This window comes from Anser anser (assembly GCF_964211835.1).
Source record: "Anser anser genome assembly, chromosome: 22".
Lineage (NCBI taxonomy): Eukaryota > Metazoa > Chordata > Aves > Anseriformes > Anatidae > Anser > Anser anser.
The window spans coordinates 4,877,509-4,902,412 of NC_139743.1; the positions used below are offsets into that span (position 1 = coordinate 4,877,509).

A 24,904-nucleotide genomic window follows, 5' to 3' on the forward strand; every position below is an offset into this window, starting at 1 on the left:
CCTGACCGTATTCCACTTTTCATTTAAACTTTTAGATCCGGCTGAAGCTGCATTGGATGAAGATTCCCAATCAAATCTACTTTAATTGCTGCCGTGCAGACGGCATCCTGTTATTACAGACACGCAGGAAGGGAAATGTGTAAGCTTTTCCTCAATGGTCAGTGGTGCTGGGTTGGCCCCAGGATGTCAGAGAGCCCTGGGTTTTCCCGTGCTGCATCACCTTTCTCACCAGGGTGACCAAAGGCAGATTTGGCAGAGTCCAAAGCACGGTTCCCTTGCTGGGGTGAATGTCCTGGCCATGGTTTCAGCTCCGAGCACACCCAATTTGTAGCTCTGTGGTAACCAGAAAGTGCCCCAAGGTGTGTTGAGGAGAAAACAGGAGAGAAACACATTTTCTGGAACAGAACACGTAGCACCTGAGTCCGTCGGTATAGGGACATTCCTGGCTGAATCCTATGGAGACTGGCAGGGAAATGTGAATCCAGGTGACTCCAAAAAGGCTCCAGTCAGTCGAAACCACACGGATGGTAGGGGAAAAGTGGCACCTAATGCTATAAGGCTGTGTCTGTACAGTCCCTGACATCTCGGGGATGGGAGCACCAGCACACGTGGAGGCTGCTGTGCCTGCAGGAGGCACCGGACTCCTGGTGATGTGAGCGTGGCCTCATCCTCCCTCAGCGCTATATTGCCTAGCTGAGTTATAAACCTCTCCCTTACGTACAGATCTATGTGGCAGCCTGCAGGGAGCCCACGAGGTAGTGCGAACACACGTGTGCTTCTCAGTGGAGGGAGAGGGGCAAGCAGGGCGAGACTTGAGGCTGCTGAAGGTGATGGGGCCAAAGAAAGTGCATAGAACAACGATAGCTGCTTAGATTCAGATACACAAAAATAAAAGGGTGCCTCAGTCCGTGCGGCACGGCAGGAGCTGGGCTGGAAGCGACCAGCACAGTGCTCACACCTCCTCCTGGGGGAGGCTTTAGCTCGGCGCCAGGCTCACTTCTTGCATGCAGAAGTGGCACTGGAACGTGGTTTGGGGTCTGGGCAGCAGGGTGATGCTGTGGTCCCCTTCTCTCCCTCCCACACACACTCTGCTCTGACATGCTCGTGGTCTCAGAGTGATGCTAAGCGTGCAGTGTCCGCAGAATGCCAAATACCCAACCCAAGAGAGAGGAAAGCAAACCCCCATTCAGCAGGCGGGCACATCCCCTTGTTCACAACTCTCCCAGCCCCCACCTGACATATGCCATACCTGGGTGAAACAGATGAAATTCATCCTCGAGGCCAAGCTCTTCTACAGGATTTTCATTCCTTTTTCTCCACTTCCTCTTCTTTGCTCTTATATACATATAAGTGTGTATCTATATTTATTTTTTCTCTAATACACGTGAACACAAATGTGATGTGGAGATAAATTCCCTTCTCTAAAACACTTTGTGGTCACAGTAATGTACACATTTGGATTTACATAGCCACACACATTCCAAATATCAAAAAAAAAAATGTAGTCCCAAAACTAAGATGCTTTAAAAAAAAAAAAAGTTAAAAGGCCAGATTCCTCTATTGGCTTTTATCCTTCATTAAGAGTGCGAAGATTACCTGAAATCATGATTTTTTTCTTCGTGTTCTGCCTGAGTTCATTTTGAAATTCCAATCAACAGATGCAAGAAGGAGAGGGGGAAAAGCTAGTGGGGGGTCACACTAGGCTTTGAAAAGGAAAATTAGAGAGAATGTTTTTCTTTCTAATTTTTTTTTTCCTCTCTGGGTTGCAGGTTATAAGAAGGTTTTTTAAAGGATGCCTTCTCCAAAGCGTTGGCTTCAAATTATGTCCCCATGCCATCTGGATTAAAGAGAGTCAATCAGAAAAATTTGGAGTGGGAGTAGGAGGGAGAAAAGACAGAAACAAAAGCCCTAAACCAAGCCCTTCTTTCTTTTCTTGGTTGGTTCTGAGCATCTTTCAGTGTAAGCATCTTATTATTTGGTTCAGCAACCTTGGCTGCTTAGTTGTTTGCAACAGGGATTTCCTATCCCCACTGCCAAGAGGGAAAACAGTTTTCTCCAAAGGAGGAAAAAAAAAAAAAAAACTCCAGCCTCAGATTTGGGCACTGGCTGGGCTTTGAAACTTCACACGAGCTGGAAGAAGGGTTGTGGAGAATCCACACCTGGCTACTCTGGTGCAAGCAGTGCAGAGAGGGACACAAGGGGACCTACGGACGTTTAATCGGGTCGGGCACATCCCATCCAACGCTGGGCAGCTGCCACCCGCCTATGCATGCATGCACATAGCCAGCTTGGTACAGGAGTGCCAGCACGAGAGAAGAAAGATGCACGAACTGGATGAGATGTGGGCGAAGGCAGTGCTCCCTCGAGCATTAGCAAGCCAGGCAGATACTTAACCTAATCACGTCGCTTACAATTGCACCGAAATTCAGAAATCAATAAATAAAATAAGCAACGGCAAAGTGTGTGGGGGGTTAAAAGGCCTTGGCTGTTGAGCGACAGGGTCGGGAGATGTGAAAAACATTAGCTTCGTCTTTTTGCTGTGCTGACACTTTAAACGTACTGTTCCTTAGGACAGATGTAAGGAGCCCGGGAGCCGGGAGGCGGGCAGCAGAAGGAGACGTCGGGGTGCTGAGGGTAGGGGTCTCGCGGGAGGTCTGACAGGGGGGCGTAGACGTGGGGGATCTTCTCCAGATATCGACCTTCACGTGAGTAGCAGCGGGTCAGGTAATCACTCGCATTCGGTATCTCTGAGTGACACTTTCCAAAGTCCTGGAAGCAGAGACAAAAAGCAGCGGGTGAGGACTCCGGGACCGCCGGCCAGAAAACGCAGCTCAGTTCCTTGCTGAGACTCCCGTGTAACAAGTAGGGTGGGAAATTAAATAGTCCTGCTTACTGCTTCAGCAAAATAGAAACCCGGGTGATAAATCCTCGCATTTTGAACATTGTGCCTCACCTCCTGAAAAGCATATTTTGCTAAAGAATAAAGAATTTTGCATTCTCTGCCCCTTGCCTGTAAGGGCTCTGCCTCTCTCAGTAAAATAAGAGTCAGGGCAAGAAAGGGCGGTTTATTTTCAGTCTTCCCAACTCTTCCACACCTGAGTTTTGAAAAAGCACTGCTTGTACGCATCGCTGATCCAACACAGCCTCGTGCTCTTTTATACAAAGGTCACATTGCTCTGACCGCAGGCTCTGGAGGCACAATGGGTTATTGTGCCCGGTGTTTGCCCAGCAGCTCCGAGTGCCTGTGCACAGCTTTACCTGGGTGAGCAGCTCCTTTGTCAGCCACGTTTGTGAGTCAAAGGGACTGTGGAAAACATAAAGCACTCGCAAGACGGAGGTGGTCCCAGCACCTTCCTGGGGTGCATGGAGCGTTCTTAGGGACGTTTTGCGAAATGTGATTCTTCCTCCCCAAGTGCCACATGAAATGAAAAGCTCCTGGAGTCCAAAGTGCTTTGATTCCCATCGAGGTAATTTTGCGGAGGTGCAGCAAGCAATGCTGAACAAACGCTGCTTGTTTGAGTGCAAAAATCACAGAGACACCTTTTTCCCAAAAAAAGCTCTGGGCAAACAGCACGGGCGCTGGGATGCCAGCGTGAGCTCCCAGTAGTGCAGAGCAATCCCACAGCCCTGGGCCCTGCTCCCCAGGGGTGGCAGCGGGTGGGAAGGGTTCCTCCTGCTCAAACTCCCTTTCCTCCCTGTTGAAGCCCTGCAAAATGACCCAAGCAGGAGGGACGTGTAGCACTCACCAAGGTCTTGGTCTCAACAAGGGGTATTCTCATCTCTAAGAGGCAGCAAATCCACTGGCAATCATCTTTTGTGCCTGTGGATTGATTTGGGGCTGGCTGGAGCAAGTAACTTGCCCTCGAGTCCTTCCTTGTTCTCTTTCAAAGTACCAGAAACAGTCAGTTTAGTGAAGAGGACAAGGATTTGACCCTCGGGAGAAAAAGCCTGAAGGAACAGAACAATCTACTCAGCTCCTCTGCTGCCAGTGCCTGGATAAATATTTCACCAGGACACTTAAAAAATCACATAGAAAACAAAGTGTCGACAATAATTTATTGATGGTTCAGAGTGCTACAAGAGGCAACAAGCAAGTCGAAGTGCTGCACAGTCTTAAGGCAGCAGCAGCCTCACGAAGAGCCGTGGAGGCCACCGGAGGATGGGAAGTTGGAGCTCCAGGAAAGGAGCTGCAGTGCTAAGGTCAATCTGACTTTCATTTCTCTTTACTTGGCAAAACTCTGCGCCCACTGCTCAAGCTTTTCAAAGTCAGTGATCTTGACCTGGGCAGACAGCAAAGGGCCGCGTATTCAGCTCTAGATCCCTTCTATTTGGAGCTGCTGCGTTGGTATCTCTGAAATTCAAGTGAGCAAATCCCACACCTATCTCCTGAGGTTTTCATCCACTTCTGGCTTCTAAGTACAAAGTGAAAAAGAGAAGAGAAGCTGGGCAGCATTACAACTGTCTAACAGGAGCAATCCAAGCCGGGGGCACGAGGAAGCTGCTCTGAGGTACAGCTTGGTCCCTTACTGCTAAGGCACGGCAGCACTGAACCTTAACCCCTATAAGCTCTTCCCAGCAGGTTTAGGCAGCCCTGACGTACAGCTCTCCCATTCTCAGGTGGGAGCTATATTTAAACAGCAAGTTGAGGCCTCTAAATGATTGAAGGCTGAACTGTGCACAGCCCTGTGGCTGGAAAACTGGGCAGGCTGTGGCAACACACGTAGAAAAGGAGGCAGTTATCTCCCTACAAATCCCATAGCAGGCATAGGGATTTATACCACCATGGGAGAAGGGAACAAAGAACAGCTGACTGTTATTCTTCTGATTGTAGCAGCTGATAAAAATGGATGGAGAAGGGTTAGCAGTCAAGGAGAGTGTTAGCCAGCACAGAATGTGCAGAGATGCTCTCCCAGCATAATCTGCTCTCAGGAAATGTTAGATGCAGCAGAAAACTCCTTTCCATACCTGTGGGGAGGGGGAAAGGTATTAACTCTGCTCTCCTGCCTTAAGTGGTAAGTTGATAATGGGTAACTGAACCTTTGGGGTAAAGCTAACCTGAAAGGGAAGTGGTCTCAGTGACTGGAGTCCAGTGAGACATAGCAGGAGAGAGGAGCTCTTAGCCAGCAATCGATTCTGAGTTAAGTGGGAGGGTGGGTTTATATGTCTTTGGGGCACACAGTGGAAAACCATAGGGCTTCACACAAAAATGAGTGCTCAAAAGGTCTGGTAGGAAAGCGGTTCTCAGTTAACACAAATAGACATCTTGTGTAAACTGAGCTCGTGGGTAGCATCCAGAGCCGCAAGAAGCGCATCATGAGATGCTACTTTGTGGGATGCCCATTAGCAATGTGCTGGTTCAGCAAAAACGTCTTTCCTTTTTTTCTGTCTAATGATTAATGTGGCCATGAAACAAACATCCATGAAGCAAGGCTAGAGAGAATCAGTGCAGTTCTGTCAGGTCTTCTGGGCAGGTGAGTACAAGCATGCTTTCCTTTTCTTTCTTGCCATTTTGTGCTCACTTTTTGTGGGTCAGTGGGGCCAGGGCTGGGCAGCTGGAGAATGCCAGCAGTGGGGCAGAGGAAGGGAGTTCCCTGTCTCTTTTCACCTTCCTTTAGCCTGTGAAGCCAGGAGTCAATTGCTCCTGTTTTGTTCCCTTATCTCATTTCTAAGTAACAAAAAGGAAGAGAAGAGAATCAGCCTGATGTTTATTAACATCTAGCAGCCGGTGCCCTTTGACTTCCTTCCCCAGTCCCACTGTGACTTTTTCCAAATCTAATTTATCTTTAACAAAGTTTGAAATTAAATTAGGGATAATGAACTAATTAAATTGAACTGCCACTTTCCCCCACCTGACTTCTCCTACTTGTCTTTGTTTCCAGTATGGCTGCATACAATTCCTCATTATCTGGGTTACATCCTCCCCCCTCAGTTTTATTTTCAAGAGCTTGATTAAAGGGGATGTCAGCAATCTATCCATTTCAGACAGCCCGGCAGATTACCTTTAAACGGTCTTTATTTGATTGAATTAGAGAGCTTTCATTTCTGCTATGACTTATTCTCATCCCTTCTCCATCTCCTATGCACTTGTGATCACCTCCTTGGTAGGACTAGATGTGCCACAGCTTTCCCTCCAATCTGACCATGTGCAATGCTTTTTACCATCCCTAAATAATCAATTCTTACTGATCTAAAAGAGGAAAATTCCTTGTCAGTGTCCCAAGGATTTACCTGCTCTAGTCTCTGGAAAATCCCAGAGCTGAAATTCCCCCAAATTAGGGAAGGAGCTATGATGAAGGATGCACCCACAGATATATGCAAGTATTATTTATGCAGTAAGCTCACTCATAAGGTTGCATTCCTCCTTACAGCATGCTTTTAGCTCTTCAGCTATAGCTACTTACCTGTTCTCTTCCTACAGCATCTTAGGCCATCAATAACCTCAAACCTTTGCCCCCATGCTGTTTCCCTTGTGAGCTGTCCCCTCTAAAATTTCACATTCAGGACAGGGTTGGTGCCCTCATCCCACAGCTGGGCAACTAATGGGGAGCCACCTCAGCACTTTGCTTTATTCCTCCCACAAATTGGAAATGGGTTATTGAACAGGGGCGTATTCAGGCAACTTTTGTGTTGATAGGAAGGAGAAGTGGTAAATGGGAGCTGAGCCAGTGTTTGGTGGTTCTTCAGTATCCCCAGCTGTGCCAAATCTGTGATGGGTGCAGATTTAGTGGTTTTATAGTGGTTTTTACAGGGAAAGCAGAGCTGGGAATCTGATCCCTGCTCTCTGATTTACTGGGATCTTGATGCAAGTCTCAAGGTTTGAGCTATTCTTGCTCTAACAGGGACAAGAAATTCCCAAACAAAAGTGAGAACAGGAGTGTGGGGAGGTGAAGGGGGAGGAAATAATTTAAAAAGCGTATACAAAAAAAAATCACCCTGATCTGTGGTGTGTCATAGCAGGGAGATTTCGTGGCGGTGAGATTACACCTTCAAAGCACCATATGACTGGCTTTATTTTTGCTTCAGAGAAGCCGGGAGGATTTCCAAATTTGGATTTAGAGGATTACTGTCCTTTTGCTGACAGTAAAATCCCCCACCCTGGGGAGGACGAGGTGAGACCTCCCAGGATGGATTAGGCGGCGCCTGCCTTGTTCCTACCAAGGCGAGCGGTCCTCTGGTGCAGCCCGAGGAGCTGCTGGGGTGTGGAGGTGAAGGCGTAAAGAAAAGTGGCTGCTTCCAACCACAGCCCCCTCCAGGCTGCTGCCTGTTGGAGCTGGGCAGGCTGCTGCCTGAACACCAGCTCAAACAGAACCCAGAACTTGAACGGAGGAAAAAAAGCAACCCCAAAGCGACCCAGAACTTACTGTCCGCTCTCGCTCGTTACGTCTACGAAGACCTTGATCCTCATTCTGGGAGCAGGGGTGGGCAAGACACCGCAAGAGAGAGAGGTTACCGCTCCGCTCCGGGGCCGGCCCCGCTGCAGACACTTACCTAGGGAGGCTTTGCTACAGGAGGGGAACTACAGGGCTCCTTCCAGCACGGGAAAGCCAGGGGGCACGGGGGTAGAGGCAAACTGAACCAGCCCACCACGCGCCTTCCTCTCAGGCTGCTCTGCCCCACTGTCACCCACCTGGTGGCACTGATGTTCCTGGTCTGCAGTGAGGCTCTGTGTCCACAGGACATCCACTGGGGCTTTTATTTTTTAAAACCATTTTTCTCCCACTCATCCCCCTGCATAGAGCTATTTCCTTCTAAGGGAATTCCCAAGGATTCAATTCCCTTACCCCTTATTCTCTCCTCCAACCCAGCCCTCTCCATTCCCAAGCTCCTGTTTCCGTGCACCTCCTCTGATACCCTCTGGTGACCCAGAAGTGACTCAGGGTGCTGCAGAGCACCCCAACCCTTCCTTTGCTTCCTCACTTGTCTCCCCACCCTCTTCTGGACCTCTTCATTGACGCCACTGTGGGGCTGCAGCCCCGTTAAGCCCACAGCCCGTTCCTCCCATTTGAAAGGCAGTAAAATAAAGGGAGAGGAGCAGGGTAGAAGCTGTAATCACCACGAGTTGGGAAATACATGTGGACAAAGAGCAAGGGAGAGTCATAGCCAAGGAGGGAGCTGCTCGTTTGTTTTTTTTTGTTTGTTTGTTTGTTTTTGCCAAAAACCTTTGGTATAAAGCAGCAGATCTCCTGGGGTGGGTAGGAGAGTTCCCTCTACTTTGGATAGGGAACTGGTGGTTTTAATACCTGGGAAATGGGTATGATTATAGGGTAAGGGAGTGGGAGAAGACCTTGAGGATACCATTTTCCTTTTCAATGCCTTTTCTGCTTCACAGTGTCACCGGTAGCTAGAGAGGCCCCAGAACCACCACTGGTGGGTTTAAATGCGAACTGAGCCCTAAGCAGTCCCTGCTGTGGGACCCGAGCTCAAAGGGCCTCGGTGACACTGAAAGTGGAACAAACAGGGACATGAGCTGGTCGGATCTCTGGTTTTGAGAAGGAGAGCACCAAAGGAAAACCTCCTTCCCTCTCTCAAGCACTCAAGCATGCCATCTGCATCAGCCCCATGCAACGCAAGCTCTTTATTTTGCATACGCAGTCCCTCCCTGGCTGCCTCGTATTCACTTTCAGATGCAAGAACCTTTCCGTGTTCCCATGTTCTCTCACATACTCTCCCACCTTGTTCTTTCACACATGCACATATGCTCCCTCTTATCTATAGTCTCTTCCACGCACACAAACCCTTTTTTCTCCCCCCTTCTTTCAGTCCCCTTCTCTCTCCCTCCCCTTCTTGTACTGGGTAGCTCAGGAAGGCCTGCTTAACGTCTCCCCAAAGTTTTGTCCTGAGCTTCTGCATGTCCTAGTATTGCTGCTTTGCTTTGCAAAAAAAAAAGCCCCCAAACAAGCTGTGCCTTTCAAACCCACCTCTTTTCTCCCTGTGCCTCCAGCCCCGCTGGCTGCAGAGAGGCTGCCCAGGTCAGAAACCACCCCGTTAACACTTCCCCCACCCCATGCCTCTCATCGCTGCAGAAAGCAAAGGAAAACGCTGCAGAGAGCATGCACGGAAGGCAAGGCAAGGTGATCCCTGCCAGCCCCCCCGGCACGAGGGTAGCAGAGGAGCAGCATCACGTGCAGGGGTACGGGGCGGGCAGGATGGGGCCGAGGGGCTGCTGAACGAGAGGGGCAGGGGGTGCAGGGGAAGCACTGGCTGCAGAGGAGCAGGGGGAGGAAGGCAGAGTGCGATCGTGTACCTTGAGGCCAGAATCTGAGGGGAAAGGGCCTAGAGTGACATGCGCTAGCGTAAGTTGGGCTGGATGGTTGCGTACTCGACTAGGTCTCCGCCAGCATGGATGGAGCTCCGAGGGCTGGGTGACGAGGCCAGAGCGGACGTGTCCAGCTCTGCATAGTGGACATCACAGTCCTTGTTGCCAGAGTTCTGGAGAGAAGAGAGCAGCAAGGCGGTGGGGACACAGGAGGAGGGATTTTGGGGTCGGGGAGGGTGAGGACACGGGAGCCGAGCCAAAGGGAGTGAATGAATGAGGTGGGGGGGGGGGTGTGATGGGACGGGGAGAAAGAAGAGAAGGGTGAAGGGGGGAGGAAGAAAAAAGAGTTAAAAAGAGGGAGGGAGGGATGTAATGAACAATCAGTCAGGTAAAATCCCAAATCAAACCATGGGCCCTCCTGGCATTGCTCCCCAAAGCTGCCGGTGAGCTGAGCTGAGAGCCCCGCTGCCCTGCGCCTGCCCCCAGCAGCACCTCACTGCTCCAATCTCCTCCTCGCCCCCCTCTGGGATCAACACCTTCCTCACCCGGGGCTGGTTCAGTGATTTCAGGCCTTACAGGGTACCTGAGCTGGCACTTGTGACCCAGGAATTTGGGGTGGTGATGATGGGGAAGGATTGAGTGTGGGTGTCAGGAGGGAGATGCCTGCAGGGAGTGGGTCCAGAGCTGTAGCGCCAAGGGCAGGGGGAGGCTGCAGGCACGTTACTGTTGGGAAATGCCACGGCTTAGCCTGTGCTGCTGTTTTTGTTTTTTTTTGCCCAAGTGTGGGGGCTGTAATGGTCTTTTTTACATGCCGTGTTTTTGCACAAGGCTTTACTGCACATTATGCTGCTGCGGATTAACTCTGCAGCATGATTTTGTCATTGTGATAATGTAATAGATGCTAAAAGCATCCTTCTTTTGGCATGAAAATATTTATGGACTTTTCCTTTCTAAGCAGGCTTATCAGCAAGAGCTGCATGAATGGAATATTACCCAATTTGTCTGATCACTCCTATCCAGACATCCTTCATGCTTTGCAAACAGCAATGGTCAGAGGACCTCGGGAAGCAGGAGGGCCTGGAGCCCTCAGTGCTCCGTGGGGGAAATGAGCCACCAGCAAGATGAAAGGTGCATTTTTGGGACAGCCCTGGTGTCAGTAGCCGAGGTGTGAGGGGTGCCCTGGCTCCTTCCGCTGTGGAGTTGCTTTAATTTCTGTGCCAGCATCCACCGAACATCTGCTGAGCCTCTCTGAGAGGAGAGAGCTTGCTCTTCCAAATGAAACAGCTTTCCCATTTCCCCATCCTTTTTCCAAAATGGCCACATTGCACAGAAAGCATGCAAAAGGTGTTTAGTCTGAAAATGTTTCTCTTCCTTTGGTTTGGAGCTGTCCTCAGCCACGCAGCAGCTGTGGCAGAGCCATTCTCAGGAGTTTGTGGCCCTGTAATGATGTGGCTTAATGCCTGTTGCTGGAAGGGGCTGTTTGGGGATGATCAGCTCTGGCCATTGCAGATTAACTGTCCGTGGACGTTGAAGAGGATTAGTAGTGCCAACTCTGGTCTCAAGCCTAAATCTATGCCCTGCAGAACTGTCCCCTTGGTCTTTGTGTCTCAGCACCCTCTCCAGTCTCAGAAGTGGGCAAACCAAGCCTTGATCTTCTCCTTCTCCAAACTAGTGCTGCCTTCCTCCGGCGGTGATTTCTCTGTGGAGTTCTCCTGCTCTCTGCCACTCCTGGGCTTGCTCCTGCTCCCTGCTGCTTGTTTGGAGCAAAATTTATTACAATATCAATAATGTGACTTGTATACAAGGTCTAGCACTGCTACATGCAAGCGCTCTGTGTAAATCTTCAGCATCGGCACCCTGGTAATTGCCCTGTAAACTGAGAGGAATTATTTTGCTGTCTGCAGCAATGAAACTTTCCTTTCTGCTCCGCAAATGGGTATCGCTGACACTTACACTAATCACACCACAGCTCCCACATGCGCTCGTGCTTCCACCCCTCACGCTCCTCCTTGCTGCCAAGCACGCAGCATTTGCATGGCACAGACACTGCTGGACACGCAGGGCACGCCTCTGCTTTTGCACGCCCACCTTGCTTTTGCACGCCCACCTTGCTGTTCACACTGATGTGCATGGACACCACCACTCACAGACATGCATACTGCTTGTAGGTGTCACCTGAAGCACACGCTTCCATCCCATTCACTCCTGCTTGGTTGCCCTCACATCAACCGAAGCTTTTGCCCCACGAGTGCTTGGAGACAAATGCTGCAGGCAACACCACCACCTCTTGCACACTTCGGTACCCTTAATTTTCCACTGCACTGTCCTTGAGTGTCTGTGCCCTCGGCTTTGTGTTCATGGCATCTTTCCCACAGCTTGTGACGCCCAAGCATCCATACTCACTCGTAGCCTCCGAACCTTCAGGTCCCCTGTCCCTGCAGACTTGCCCCAGCCTTTCCCTGCTGGCATGTCCCTGCTCGCGGGGCTGCTCCCCCCCGCCTCTCCAATGTTCTCTCCTCCTGGCACCTCTCCCACACCCCCCACCCTCACTCTTTGCCATCTCTAATCATTTCCCGACTCCCATTCTCGTGCCATGAAGTTGTTGACGCCAGGCACTGGCTCTCACGCAGCCTGGCGATGAAGCCAGTTTATCCCAAATGATGAGGTTCCCCCAATTCATTCAAAGCCAAATGTGTCCGTCCTGTTTTCCTGCAGAACCACTTCCCTTCAAAAAGGGAAATGGGATGCCTGTGAGTGGTCCTGCAGGGAGAGGGGCAGGAGCTGGCTCTTCTGCAAGGCATGGCTGGGGAATGTGCTGCAAACCTGGCCTTGGCTGCGTTATCTGAGCAGGATCCAGCACATCCAGCCCTCGTTGGGAGCAAAGGGACACCCTCCTTCCCCTTGCCAGCCACGAACCCGCGCAGCCTGCTGCCTGCCCAAAGGATACGGCGATTTAGCAAGAAGCAGGAGCAAGCTTTGTCTCGTTCCCACGGCACGAAGCCACAGCACAGTGCGCACGTGTGATGGGAGCCCGAGGGCACCAGCACGGCCAGCAGCCAAGCTGACCAGCGGACAGGGGACACGTCCAACCCACAGCTGTGCCAGACCGGTGCCAAGGGCGGTCACAGCTGCAGCAGCAATGGCCGAGACACCCGGACCTTGCATCCCCAGCGCAGAGGGACTTTTATCATGGGCCAGAGGAAGCCGGGGCTGCGCAGCTCATCATTGCTTGGCTCGAAGCATGGCGAAGGAGCAGCGAGTGCCAAGCACGGGATGTGGAGATGCATCTTCTCAGACCAGGATTGAGAGCAGCAAACTCTGTTCCCATGGTTACTGAGCAGCTACCCATCAGGCCACATCTCACATCACTAACTCTGCCACTTAATTAACTGACTGCTCGTTATTTCCCGAAATGAGCTCCTCCATCCTCCTGCTTGCCTGAAATTCAGCTCTCAGATGCTCTCCACAGAGCAGCCCGTCTGGCTTTAGTGCCCTGCTTCATTTAAACCTCATCTGCCACTCAGCAAGGGTTGGAAAGGGCTGGAAACCAGCCCCGGGACCGCGGGAGGGCTCCAAGGGGAAGTTTTTCTTTGGGAACACCAGCCACTTCCAGCTAGGATGAGGTAAATAGGATCACATCGGCACAGAGCCGTGTCTGAGCCCTTTTATCACTGAGCCCTCGGCGCCTGCCTTGCTGCAGACTTCTGCTAGCGAAAGGTCACTGGGCCCCATCCTTCCATTATCTGCACAGGAATGCGCATTGAGGGGTCATTCCGGGATGAGCTGGAGGGAAGGGAATAATTAGCTGCGTTCATAAAATATTACTCAGTATTGGCTGGTATTTCTGCTGCCCCCTCAGACAAACGGGCTCACACTGCACCCGGCTCATGCACAGCACCCTGAGCCCTCCCTCATTGTCCCAGGCCTGGTGGGAGGAAAGTTTTCGGTTTCCTCCTCAGGGAAGGACTCCAGAGCTACCTGTGCTCTGTTTCCTATGCCTTTGCCCTTCTGTACCCAACCTTTTCTCCAGCAGCCTCCCTCCTGGACGAGCAGCCCTTCCCGTGCGGCTGCTAGCAGCTCTCCCTGACCCTTAATCTCCCTGCTGCTGCTGCCTCACATTAGCATCCCTCTCTCTGTGAGGCTGAACAAATCCACACAAAACAAGGGGGTTTAAAGAACTTGTCGATTGAGTCAAACACTGGCATGCTCTGCCCGGCAGATAATTGCTTTGAGGAGCTGCTGCTTTCAGCTGCAGGCACTCGCGGGGCTCGGCTGCAGGAGGTGACCGGGGTGGGACAAGGGGTTTAACTCTCATAGGTAGCTACAGAGGAGGTCCTCTGATGGAGATTTGGAAGAAGCAGGGTGTTTCGGGGGGAGTGACCCCTAAAGCCCCAGCTGGAGGACCTATGGAAGCCAAGAGGCAGGTGCTGAAGCAGGGTGACCAGTCTGTGCTCTGGGTGTGGGGGTTGCCTCCCTCTGGGTTGGGGTGCTCCTGGCCTCTGAAGGCTGGCGGTGCACCAGCTGGCTTTTGGGGTCTTTGGTTTCGTGGGGTGAGGGATCCTGGGGGAGAGCAGCGAGGATGAGGACAGCAGCACTCTCAGCACCCCGTCTCCTTACCAGCTTGTCGGTGTAGGGAGAGGGCTCGCTGGCTGCCATGTCGTAGTACTGAGGCTGCAGAGGGAGCTTCTGGATTTCCTCCTCGTGCTTCATGTTGTCCAGGTGAACAACCTGTAACAGGAGGGAGAAGAGGGGTGAGGGGAGTAAGGACAATCCTGCCACAGCCTGGGACACCACAAGGTGCTGCCGTGAAGGGCAGTGCCTCTCACCTTCTCCCTGGCCATATTATTTGCCTCCTGTTCTCTTTATTTCATTCTCACATTCCTCTTCTCATCACGACCACTCGTGCCATACAAAAAAATGAGGATGCTCAAAAGCCCTCACACCTAAGAGCCCGTCTGAACACCAGCTCGTTCAGAATTCAATCCCTCCTGAAGGGAGTAAACAGGATCCAAATTACAGCTTTCAATTAGTGCCAGTTTTTGGGGATTGTGGGCAGACAAGTCCTTCCCTGCTGCCCCTCATACTCAGGCCATGGGCTCCTTTGCTCTTGCAGACCCCATGCCCCAAAATTTAGGCACTTTGGGCTCAAGTTTTCCTTGTCGGGGGAAGGGGCTCGCCGCGAGGCTGGGGAGCCGTACCTGGATGTCTTCTGCAGTCAGGTGGCTTTTCAGCTCCTGTTTCCTCTTCGGCGGAGGGGCAGGCTTGTGGGACGGAGGCAAGTCAATTCTGCAGGTAAAGAAGCGGCTGCTGGTTAGAGGGCAGGAGAAAGGGGTCTCATATGCTAGGACAGGCTGGTGTCTGCGTGCACTAAGGGTCTGATCGTGTTTGTCACCAAACTGCCAATGCAATCATTGGCTCCTCTCCTGGGGCACCACAGAGCACCCAGCAGTGGTAACGGGTAATTAGCAGGAGGTAATATCACACCCATGGCAAGCTCAGGAGCTGCTCTGGAGCCCTAGCCCCTGCCCCAGGCTTTCCATTAGGGGATTGAATCTTTCTCCTCCGTGCCACATAGTGGTTTTGTCCCTGACACCCCGATCAGGGGATCAGCTTCTGTCCCAGGGCACAGGGCTTGGCAGCCGTTGTAATCCCAGCCCAGAGCCTGTCTCTCTGCATTCTGTTCGTGCGCGCAGATGTGTCTAATCCTGTTACAAAACTTATTAAAACTCCGATCCACTAATTAGCCGGCTCCCCCTCTCCAAAATTCACCAGATCTTCTGATAGGGGTGGGCGGCTTTCCTGGGCAGCCTAACGGCTTGCAGCATGGGACCCGAATTTATGGGTGAGAGAAAGTGCAAAATGGGTCCCAGAGGCTCTGCAAAACATGGGCTTTATGGCTCTAAAGAAAAGAAAGGCTATTAACTTTCCGAGGCTTTGGAGCAGACCCCTCAATAGAGGCAGCACCTCTGCAGTCCAGGGCACCGTTGTGTTTCTATTCTCAGCTAAAGTGGCTGTTCCCTGTTCCTTCCTGGAGGGCCATTGTGGGAAGTGGATTGTCTGAATGCGTCTCTGTCATGGGGCTGATGCTGTTGATGCAATTTCACCTTGTGGTGCTATTTTTTTTTTTGTTCGTGTGCCTTTCTGTCTCTCCTCCCGCTTTCCGCGGTTCCCTTCCCTCCCTCCCTCGCTATCCTCCGCTGCCCTCTCTCAAATGGGATTAAATGGAGCACAAAATGTGGCCACATGTAAAAAACAGTGCGGTGGGGAGTGTGGAAGATGAAAGCAACTTGTGGCCTTCGGGCTCTCAGTGCCTCGCTGCAAGGTGGGAAGGGAGGGGGTGCTGCGGCGGCACGGCAGCGACGAGGCAGAGCTGTGCAGGGAGAGGACAGGGAGAACATCTCTGCAGAGGGCTCTGTCCGTGCTGCACACTTGGTGCTGAGCTCCACGCCACAGCGTGGAAAATCCAGGAGAAATGTTTGCCTCCTGGCTTTTCTTGTGTGCAGGCAGGGAAAGGACCGGCAGTGCTCCGTGTCTGTTGCCCCATCCCGCAGCACCCGCAGGCAGCACAGCACTACTCACAGGTCGTGGTCCGCCTCCGTGCGGTTCTTCTGTTGCCTCCTGTAGACGACAAACACCGTGACAGCCACGCCGATGATGAGCACCGCGGCGATGACGCCTCCCATGATCCCAATGATGCCTCCCGGGGCGCCCTGAGGTAGCGGCTTGTCTGCAAGACACAGGGAAGCACAGGGCAGAGGGTTAGAGCCCCTGACCACATGATGGGGTTGTGTTCACAGCCCACCGTGCCTCCTAGGGCTAACAGCTTCCTAATTCTGCTATTTCCCCTTAAATTGGGTGGTTATTCCTGGAGGCACCCTTGTTCTGTCCTGGAAGAATGAAGGGTCAGGGAATAAAGGTGCCCCAAAGCAGCCTCCCATGTCATTCACCCCTGTGGGACTCATGCGGACCTGCCACTCGATATTATTTAATTATCTCAAAAGTGTTCTGCAGGACTTGGTCACAGCCTCTTCACTGAGTTCCTGGCACTGCTGAGACGAAGAAGAGCTTTGCTTTTCATGTGGAGCTTAGAACAGCTGAGGACCAATGCTCAATTTATTGAGGTGGAGCAGAGGGATGTGCATCAGAGCTCGGCACCCCTAAACCTCACAAAACGGGTGTCCTGAGTGTAGGATTTGGGGATGAGGGAGAGAGGGATCACATCTCATGCTCCGTCTCCTGTCTGGCCCATTGCTCTGTGGCATGGGCCGGCTCCTCGGTGACTACCGTGGACCTCATTCAAAGGAAGCCAATCCCACGGGCCTGATGGGAAACCGCTTTGAAACGTACGATAAAAGGATTTAATTTGCTCTACCTTCCAACCTAATTAAACTTGAAAACTAGCTAATTGGTACTTTGTACTTAGAGCGCTGGCAGTGATGAAAGAAGGAGATAATTGGAATGGAGGAGGAAGAAGGAGGAGGAGGAGAAGGAAGAGAAATCCAGGGGAAGGGAGCAAGACAGGGAAGAAGGAAAAGAGTGCTTTGTAGAACTTGTCTGTCACACCAAGTTTTTGTACTTTTCTTGCTGCCCTGGCTGCTGGCTGCTCTCAGAGAGTAGATATTGGACTATATGGACTGCACTCTGCAACATTTATGGCTTTGGTTGTCAGTGGTGGGTGGCCGGTGTCTCCACTATGTTGCCCACCCCCAAGGTCTCAAAGTGATGCCCAATCTGCACAGCTATAAAATGTATAAGCACGCATTCCCAAACCATCGAGAATCACTTATACAGGACTTTCCCCCCCAGGCAGGGGCTCAGCCTTTGCCCAGCCCTGAGGCTGGACCCATCGTGCCCCCACCAGCCTGGTGCAGAGCTGGCTGTGCTGACCCTTTGCCAGCAGCCCTGTTCCCAACGCCCACCTCACCGCCAGCCTTCCTCATCCATCTTCCCTGCTGTCATCCAGGAGCGAACTGAGGTATATGAGCTTTTCCCAGGGAAATCCCCTCTCCAGCAAATTGCAGCCCAGAGACCCGGAGCATTTACTGTACCAGTGCCAAACACGGGAATTTCCAACACCACACCAAGACACTGCAACCGATGAGGAATTTGCCCTGAGAACCGCCTTGACACTGATCCCGTACCCATTTCCCGATGACTTCCATGCAAACCTGCTTTTCCCTTGCTTCACAAGGACGCCCCAGAGCCTGCAGCAGCTGGCAGCCCCCTCCCTGCCTTCCCACACCCCCGCTCCCCAATTAAGAGCTCTGAGCTGGATGTCTTCAAGTGGCAGGATGCCGGAGTCATCAAGACGCGAGGTTCCACTCCCCAGCGTCCTCAGCACCGGCAGCCACTTTTCTCTCTCTTCCCTTCTCCACATTATCTTGTAAATAATATTTCTGCCTTGAGACAGCTTGCTTACAGCAGTGCTCGGGCAGACAGCTGACACGTCGCAATCCAAGCCCCCGGACGGCATTCGAGATTGTGGCAGGGATGGTGACGGTGAAGAATCTCCCAGTCACTTTGGCTGGGGCATTTCCATGATGGATCAGCCCCTAATGGCTCTGTGGCTGGCAGGTAACGAGCAGGGAACATCAGCCTCCCGCTCTCGCTGTAAATCAGCAGGTGTGTGTGTGTGAGTTGGGGACGGGGGCGGGAGGAGAAGGAGGGATGGGGAAGCAGATGAATAAAACTGAAACGAGTCTGCAGGAGCTGGAACGGGGCTGTGCAACAGCAGAAAGGGGGCACGGAGATTTGGAGAAATGGAAATGCAGCCAACAGGTTGCAGATGTAAACACAGGACACTGGGTAAAGAGTAAGGGGATGAGGAGAGGGAAAAATGGAGGAGCACAAGGAGAAATGCAGGTGTTTTGGCGGGTCTATCACAGTGCTTCCTTCTCACCAAGCTCTCACGGCTGTGGTGTGAGCATCCTGCTGTTGCTACCCCCTCCAGCTGCCTAAGACAAGGCTGCACAGCAATGCAGCTCTTCCAGAGAGATGGCTGAGCTATGACAAATTCCTGCCACAAGTCCTGCCCCTGCACGTGCAGGTCTTCTCCCCCAGGGCTGAGCCAGCCTGCAGAAGTGCTGGGCTCATCTCTGCAGGACTCCAGCTAGGAGGAAAGGAGAAAGAGGCAGAGAGAGACCTTCCCTTCTGCTTTCTCTTCCCCCCCCCCCTTTTTTTTTTTTTTAAATTCTTCTCTCATGTGCATCCCCAGCTGTTTATTTCCTCACTCTCCCCTTCCTGGGGCAGGGCTGCAGCTGGTACGTTTTGGAGGGCTGCTTCCCCGGGTGCCTCTGGCCACCTCCTGCCAGACCCTGCTGTCCTGGAGGGCAGGGGGCTGTGGGAAGGCTGCTGGGGTCCGTCAGGGGAAACCACAAGAGCAGATTGTACAAAGCAGTGGATGAGGATTCGGTTACGCTGACAGGGCTTTTGGGCAGCCCTGGGAAGATGTTTGCAAGGCTCGAGAATCGGGATCAGAATAAATTGGCAGGACAGCTCAAGGGCCTCCAGAGTGGAGTGGGAAAAGGCAATTAAGAATGCAAAACCCCTTGCTCTGTGTCACGCTCAAATAATTTAAAACTCTCCAAAAAGTTTGTGTGAGGCATTTGGCAGGGAGGCAGGTACCAGAGAACCCAAAGGGGCTGAATGAACAGCTCAGCCTTATCTGGATGTCTGAGGGCTGCTGGGAACTCCTCGTTCCTGCTGGAAACTGAATTAATTCAAAGTATTACAATTAAGGAGAAAACAAGGACACCCCGCCCCCAGCCTCCTTCGGAGCAGTTTGGTTCGTTGCTTTGTTCTCCCACGGCTCTTCTGGAGATGGAAGCAGACACAGGAAAGGAAGAAATGCGGTTATCTGTCCATAAAGCCTCCTTCCAGCCACCTGGTAGCGTGTCTGGGTTTCCAAGAGGAACCAGCGATAGATGAGGATCTTTCTAGCAAGAAGACCGATTGAACCATTTTCCTGAGATGCTGACACTGTAATCCACCAGCGCGGATCCTCAGTTAAATCACATCCAGCAGCCCAAAGGTGCTGGCTGTCCCCATCTCCCAAACAAATGAAGGATGCCCACCAACAGGAGAGCCGCACCAGGCACAATCGCAGCGCGCAGCCCATGCAGAGCTTCCTAGCTCTGGCTGTGAACCCGCCCTTGTCCAAACAACCTCAGGGCTGATGGCTCCACTTGCTGGGATGGAGCCGTGGCTGTGATTTACTGCCCGGGCCCTGCAAACAGCCGTGGTAGCGTTTCAAACCAGCGAGACAAAGGGACGGAGCTGTCCACACGCGCCGTGCCCGCGGGGTGAAATAGTGCAGCTGCAGAGCGCACCAGTAAATAAAAACAGGGGAACAATGAAGGCTTTGGAGAACCAGCTCGCAGGAGAGAGGGAGATGTTCCCAAGGGGAACTCGAAGTGAGGCGAAGACGGGTGAACTGGAAAGCTTCCAGAGGAGGGCATGCCGGAGCAGAGGAAATGACTCACATGCTCTCGGCGCGAGGGGAGCGATGTGCAGGGCTTCACGGGAGGAGCAGAAAGGAGAGACAGCATCTGCCACGCTTTTGGGGGTAATCTCCTCTTAAAGCTGCTTCTGTGGCTGGGATGTTCGCGTCGTGAAGCACCTGGATGGCCTTGGGATCCTGAGAGCAGGACCCATCGCATCCCCGCCGAGGGTCTGTGCTGCCCTGGGGCTGACTTGTAAAGCTGCGCACAGCACGTGCACAGGGGTGCTCCAGCAGCACAGAGTGGGTCCTGCATGCCCTGCTGGCATGAACGGGGTGGGATGGAGGTGCTGCTGGGCAGGAAGGGAAGGCTTCATTTATGAGAATTCTGTCCTGGCCATCTCCCGTGGGGCCAGCTCAGAGAGAGCCCGAGCCCCATCGAGCTGCTGGTGCTCAGCCTGCATCCCCCAGGAAATCTGAGGCTGGGTCTGTCCCCAGCCCCAGCTCACTGCAGCTCACACTCGTCTGCTTTTGCCTGCTTCTAACTTCAGCCTGATCCTTCAGTGCTTCACAGAGAAGCAGCATAACGACTCCCAGCACTTCTAATAAAACATTTGCCGAAAGGTCTGCCCGCATCTGTAACCAGCTGCGAAGAAGGGTTCCGTTTCTGCTTATCCCCTCCCCACACAAAACAAATCCCCGTCTATTTCATGGCTGGCTAGCCAAGGCACTCAGCAACGTGCAGCTTTGCTCGCAGACACATTGCAAATCAATGGGAAGGAGTCGTGATTCTTCTCCTTTCATTAGGCTGGCAGCTAGCAGAGCTTCAAAGCTGCCAGCCTTGCTAGAGTTAAAGCAGCCTCGGCACTAAATTGCACCCCTGTTCAGGCACATAGAGCCCGTGTGGCTAAAGCAGGCTGTCCCAGTACAGCGCCAGCTCCCAGTAAGCCTGTCTGTGACCTGGATTGCCGTCCTGATCCAGTGGAAGGGGTTAGCCCTTTTGCTGGACTCCTCCTGCCCGCTGAACCTCCGAGTAACACGATGAGATCAGACGATGCATATTTATAATGCACCCCACCTGACACATTCCAGGGAGCCTGAGACACAGCGAGTTTGCAGAGCTAAATTAAACCGAGCTGAAAAGCTTGGCAGAGCAAATACATCCCCGGTTAGGTTTTAAAGACGAGCAGGATTGTCTAATTTGAGACGCGCTGCAATAGCGCGCACACCCCCGGGCACAAGCTGGTTGGGAGCCTCGTGGCACCTCGTGTCTGCAATGGGTTAAAGAAAGGCTGCTCCCAGGGGAGGTGAGCACAGAGCTGGTGGCCAAAGGGTGGGATAAGCAGCAGTCCCTGGAGATTTTAAAGGGATTTTAAGTATGAGGGAGGTGGGTTTCTCAGGGGCAGCCCCGCTCACTGTGTATCTTAAGTGAAGCCCTTGCAGGGACAGCTAAGTGTCCAGAGGATAAAAGGGATTAAGGAGGGGAAGACTGCTTGGAAAGCTGAGCCAGTGGCACAGGAGCATTGGGGTGTGAGGCTGGAGTCTCCTGTCCAGCAGCAGCATCATTTCCTCTGACTGCTCAGAGCTGAGCCCAGAATCTTGGTGCCCCGTTTGCTGCTGAATGGCCACAAGCAGAGCAGAGAAGAGGAACGTGCCACCTCGAGACCCTTGCACCAAAGCCCTGCTCAGACCCTGCTCCATCCCAGACCCTCGCCCAGGTGCAGGTGGAGGTGGCCAGGCTGCAAGGAATGGCTGAGAAAACATCTCACAGTGAAGTGCAGGGCGGCGAGCACACATCAATGCTTGGCAGGCAGTTTGGGGATTGCAGTGCCTCTTAATTCCTGCAGGATCCAGAAGCAGCTCTGTTACCGGGTGCTCATCTGGTGACCTAAGCTGGGAGAAACTGGGGGAGGCAGACCTCAGCCTGGGGAAAAGAGGAGCAGTTTGGTTAGCTAAGGTTGCTGGCAGGGATTTCGGAGCAGGAAGAGTCTCACGGCTTCGCCTGGTGACAAAGGCATAGCAAGAGCAGAGTGGATCCAGCAGCCCTCCCCAGAGACTCAACCAGCCACAGAAGGAGCCCAGGACCTCTCCGGCCACAGGAGAAGATTTTTCTGGTTTTATATCCCCTGAGGACCTGGAGGTGCACCCAGACCCCTCTGCGAGTGACCTGGTGCATCCCCCTCCAATTGCTCTGCTGGGAACCGAGGGGCTGGGTCTCCTGAGAGCATGCAGGGACACGGGTACCCCGCTGTCTGGGCACTAATCGTGACATCCCTTTGAGATCCCTGCCCGTTTTGTTCCCCTCTGTAATTTTTACTAGCCCGACCAGTAATTAAAACCTCTGCAAACCACTCGTTCATCTCAGATGTGGTTTGGGGAAGACCCTGGCAGAGCGGCGGCCGAGCCAGCCCTCCGCGGGGTGCCGCTTTGAGCTGCGTGCCCAGCTGCAAGCAGACACATGGACGAGCTGGGTTTTATCAGGGATTTCACACACATTCCTGCACAGGCAATATCTTTGCCATTCACCACGGGTGGGGGCAGCTCAGCCCTGTCCCATAACCACCAGCTCCCTCCCTTTCCTCTCCCGCATGGGAAGCGCAGAGCCACCCCTGGTTAAGTAGCTGCTGGCAGCAAAAGCACGTCTGGAATGCGGCTTTAACCCCTGCTGACCTTCCCTCGCATGCCTCCCGAGCCTCCTCCTAGCCACTAATGGGGAGGATGTTGGATTAGAGCAGGAGGAGCAGCCCGTTAACCCCATGGGATCCAGCAGAGGTGGGGCGAGTTGTGGTGGGAGACGCCCCGCAGGTTCCTCTCACTGCGCTGGCTTTTCTCCTGCTTCTGGAGCAAAGCGTGGCAGCTGTCAAACAGCACCTGGAAACGCGCTCTGACAGCTCAGGAAGGAAGCTCTTCGCTTTGTGGAAGGACAGAGCACAGCAGGAAGAGCCACGAGTCCGGAGGATGCGACAGCAGCCGCTTATTTGCAGCAGTGGCAGCGCCCCTCTGCACGCACATGCCGCATCCCAGCCAGGATCTGCCCGTGTTACCTCCAGACTCTGTGATGTCCCTCTCTCTCGGTGGCGCTTGGTGGCTCTAGCAAAGAGGGGGACCTTGTTTCTGCTGTCTCCAACTCTGCCCTCTCTGCAGCCAACACCAGAGACCGCCCGGCTTCCCAGGGCATTGCGTCTCGGTGCAGTTACACGGAGAGTGCCCAGCCCGGGCTGGGGGCCGATGAGCCCCGGGTTATCTGATGTTTCCTCTGCCTCCCAACCCTTAATTTTAGTTCTGCTTCATTTCCTTGCAGCTCAGAAGAGTAATGAACAATCAAATCCCTTTTGTAATTTATTTCTTCTGCTGTACAGTCTCGAGGAGGTGATGACACTTGAAATTGCCTCTCCTGGAGGAAGGAAGGGGCCGGATCCCAATTCCCCTTACACCACAGTGTGTCTCCCTTGATTCGGCAGCTAGCTCTAGCTGCCCAGAGAGCAGCAGGTCTCAAGTCCATGTTTAGCCAGAGATACAGCCTCGCTTCCTTGATGAGCCCATTAAGGTCATGTTATTACAAGCAGCCACCAGATGAATTGTGTCAGACAGACGGCACAGGGACTGCAGCTCGGGCTCTGTGTTAATAGAGTTAATTTGCTCAGCAATCTTCAGCATCGCTCCTGAGAACATCTCACTCTGCTCGGCCACAGGTCCTGGGCCACTTTTACCTGGTTTTGCCCGCAGGGTGCTTGCACCCCAGGACTGCTGCATCCTGGATGTCCCCAAGGGATGAGCTCAGCTCCCTGCTGGCATCAGCTCGAGGCTGCTTGGGGCTGGGTGCAGGCACAAGGTGTGCGTGACACGAGGGGGAACTGCTCTGCTTCTCTGTCACAAGGCCAAAAGCAAAGAGTTGTGCAAATGGGAAAGAGGAACAGGGCCACAGCTCTCACAAAAGGCAGCCCAGGCATTGTTTTCCTGGCCCTTTTCTTGCTTTTCTGTCTCCTGCTCACGGGAAGGAAAAGACTCCTAACAAAGGTTGCCTCCCAACTTCCCAGACATCTCACAAGCCCTGCAGGACAGCCTCTGCCTTAGCGTGCAACCACCAATATTTATCCACGTAACCTTATCCAGCTGGGTATGTGCTAGCTTCCACATGGGGAGCTGCCCCCACCTCCAATGCAGATCAAACAGAAAAGCTGGAAAAAGAGAGACCAGTGAGTACGAACGAGAAGCTGTGAAGCTGTTGATACAAAAGCTAAAGTCACCCTGGGGAATGCAACAGGGGGAAAAAAAGTTTGCAATGCTATATAGGCACTTTACCAGATGGAGATGGTCAAGAGGGCAGTGATCATTCAGAAAAGGCAGAAGATTTGAATAACTGTTCGTGATCTGTCTCGGGAGAGAAGCAGAAATTTGTTCGTGGCTTTTGAGATGACAAAACAATTTCTGCATGTTAGGAGATGGCAGAACCAAGCAATTGTTGGGCAGCATCTCTTAGGATACTCCACTTATTATAAGCAAATATGTTGGAAACTTAGCCAAAGAGCCCCTTATCTCACCTCTGTTAGTTCGTTCTGTTTTTAAATACATTGGACCAGTTAAATTCTAGAAGGTTAATTCTGGCAGACTGGAAGAGGGCACAGAGAACGACCTGAGACCTGTAGGCTGATTTGCTGGCATCAAAGAAAAAGCTAACACGGGCTCCAGTTAATAAAGTATTAAAAGGCAGGAATATAATCAATGCCAGTCTACACGGTTCATGGAAACAGGTCTTGTCAGTCAAACACAATGTCATTTTTTTGCCCACTAAACCAGTCATCTCATCAAAGTAAGCATAGAGATGGAACAGAAAACAGATTAAGAGTGACTAACTGACAGGTCTCAGGAGGAGCTGCCAGGAGGGAATCGCCGTCGATGGACACGTTTCTGCCCGGGGTAATGCGGGGAGGAGTGGTGGGCCTGATCCAGCTCAGTGCTTTCAGCAGGTGTGGGCAGATAATCGCCACCTGGGTGCCTCAGCAGTCCTGGGTGAGGCAGAGGTTGGTACATAAAGGCCGTAATGGATGCAGGATGCTGTAATACAATCACAATTATAATTGTACAGCTACAGTACCCTGCATCTGCATCCTTATGCTTATTTTTAAAAGGAAGAGCACACAGAAGAGAAGAAATGAGAAAATAATTGAGTCTAGCTTCCCTATAAGTCTACTACAAATAGACCTTAAGGG

At 52.5% G+C, this 24,904-nt stretch overlaps 1 protein-coding gene and 1 long non-coding RNA gene across 4 annotated transcripts; one reads left to right on the plus strand and one right to left on the minus strand.

Moving 5' to 3' along the window:
- Positions 1 to 2,200: 2,200 nt before the first annotated feature.
- On the minus strand, positions 2,201 to 16,268 carry LOC310885183 (uncharacterized protein). Of its 2 annotated transcripts, XM_083808178.1 has the most exons (5): positions 15,836 to 16,268; positions 14,455 to 14,542; positions 13,874 to 13,984; positions 9,245 to 9,429; positions 2,201 to 2,769 (listed from the first exon to the last, which is right to left on the minus strand). In XM_083808178.1, exons 1-4 carry the CDS (start codon positions 15,937 to 15,939, stop codon positions 9,289 to 9,291), a joined length of 444 nt encoding a protein of 147 aa, XP_083664304.1. In that variant the 5' UTR covers positions 15,940 to 16,268; the 3' UTR covers positions 2,201 to 2,769; positions 9,245 to 9,288. The 2 variants fall into 2 exon arrangements, with proteins under 2 accessions (XP_083664304.1, XP_083664303.1); XM_083808177.1 differs by lacking the exon at positions 9,245 to 9,429 and having other exon boundaries at positions 15,836 to 16,264.
- Positions 4,802 to 11,558, plus strand: LOC310885184. 2 transcript variants are annotated; one of them, XR_014574593.1, is made up of 3 exons: positions 4,802 to 5,012; positions 5,426 to 5,471; positions 10,215 to 11,558. It is a non-coding gene; the product is annotated as an uncharacterized lncRNA (long non-coding RNA). The 2 variants fall into 2 exon arrangements; XR_014574594.1 differs by lacking the exon at positions 4,802 to 5,012 and having other exon boundaries at positions 5,391 to 5,471.
- Positions 16,269 to 24,904: the final 8,636 nt, after the last annotated feature.

Excerpts from the sequence above, each read along its gene's own strand:
- LOC310885183 (XM_083808177.1), bottom strand. The coding sequence starts at position 15,939 with ATGGGAGGCGTCATCGCCGCGGTGCTCATCATCGGCGTGGCTGTCACG. Across the intron at positions 14,543-15,835 it reads ACGGAGGCGGACCACGACCT|AATTGACTTGCCTCCGTCCC; the intron begins GTGAGTAGTGCT and ends CTTTACCTGCAG. Across the intron at positions 2,770-13,873 it reads CTCCCTACACCGACAAGCTG|GACTTTGGAAAGTGTCACTC; the intron begins GTAAGGAGACGG and ends CTCTGCTTCCAG.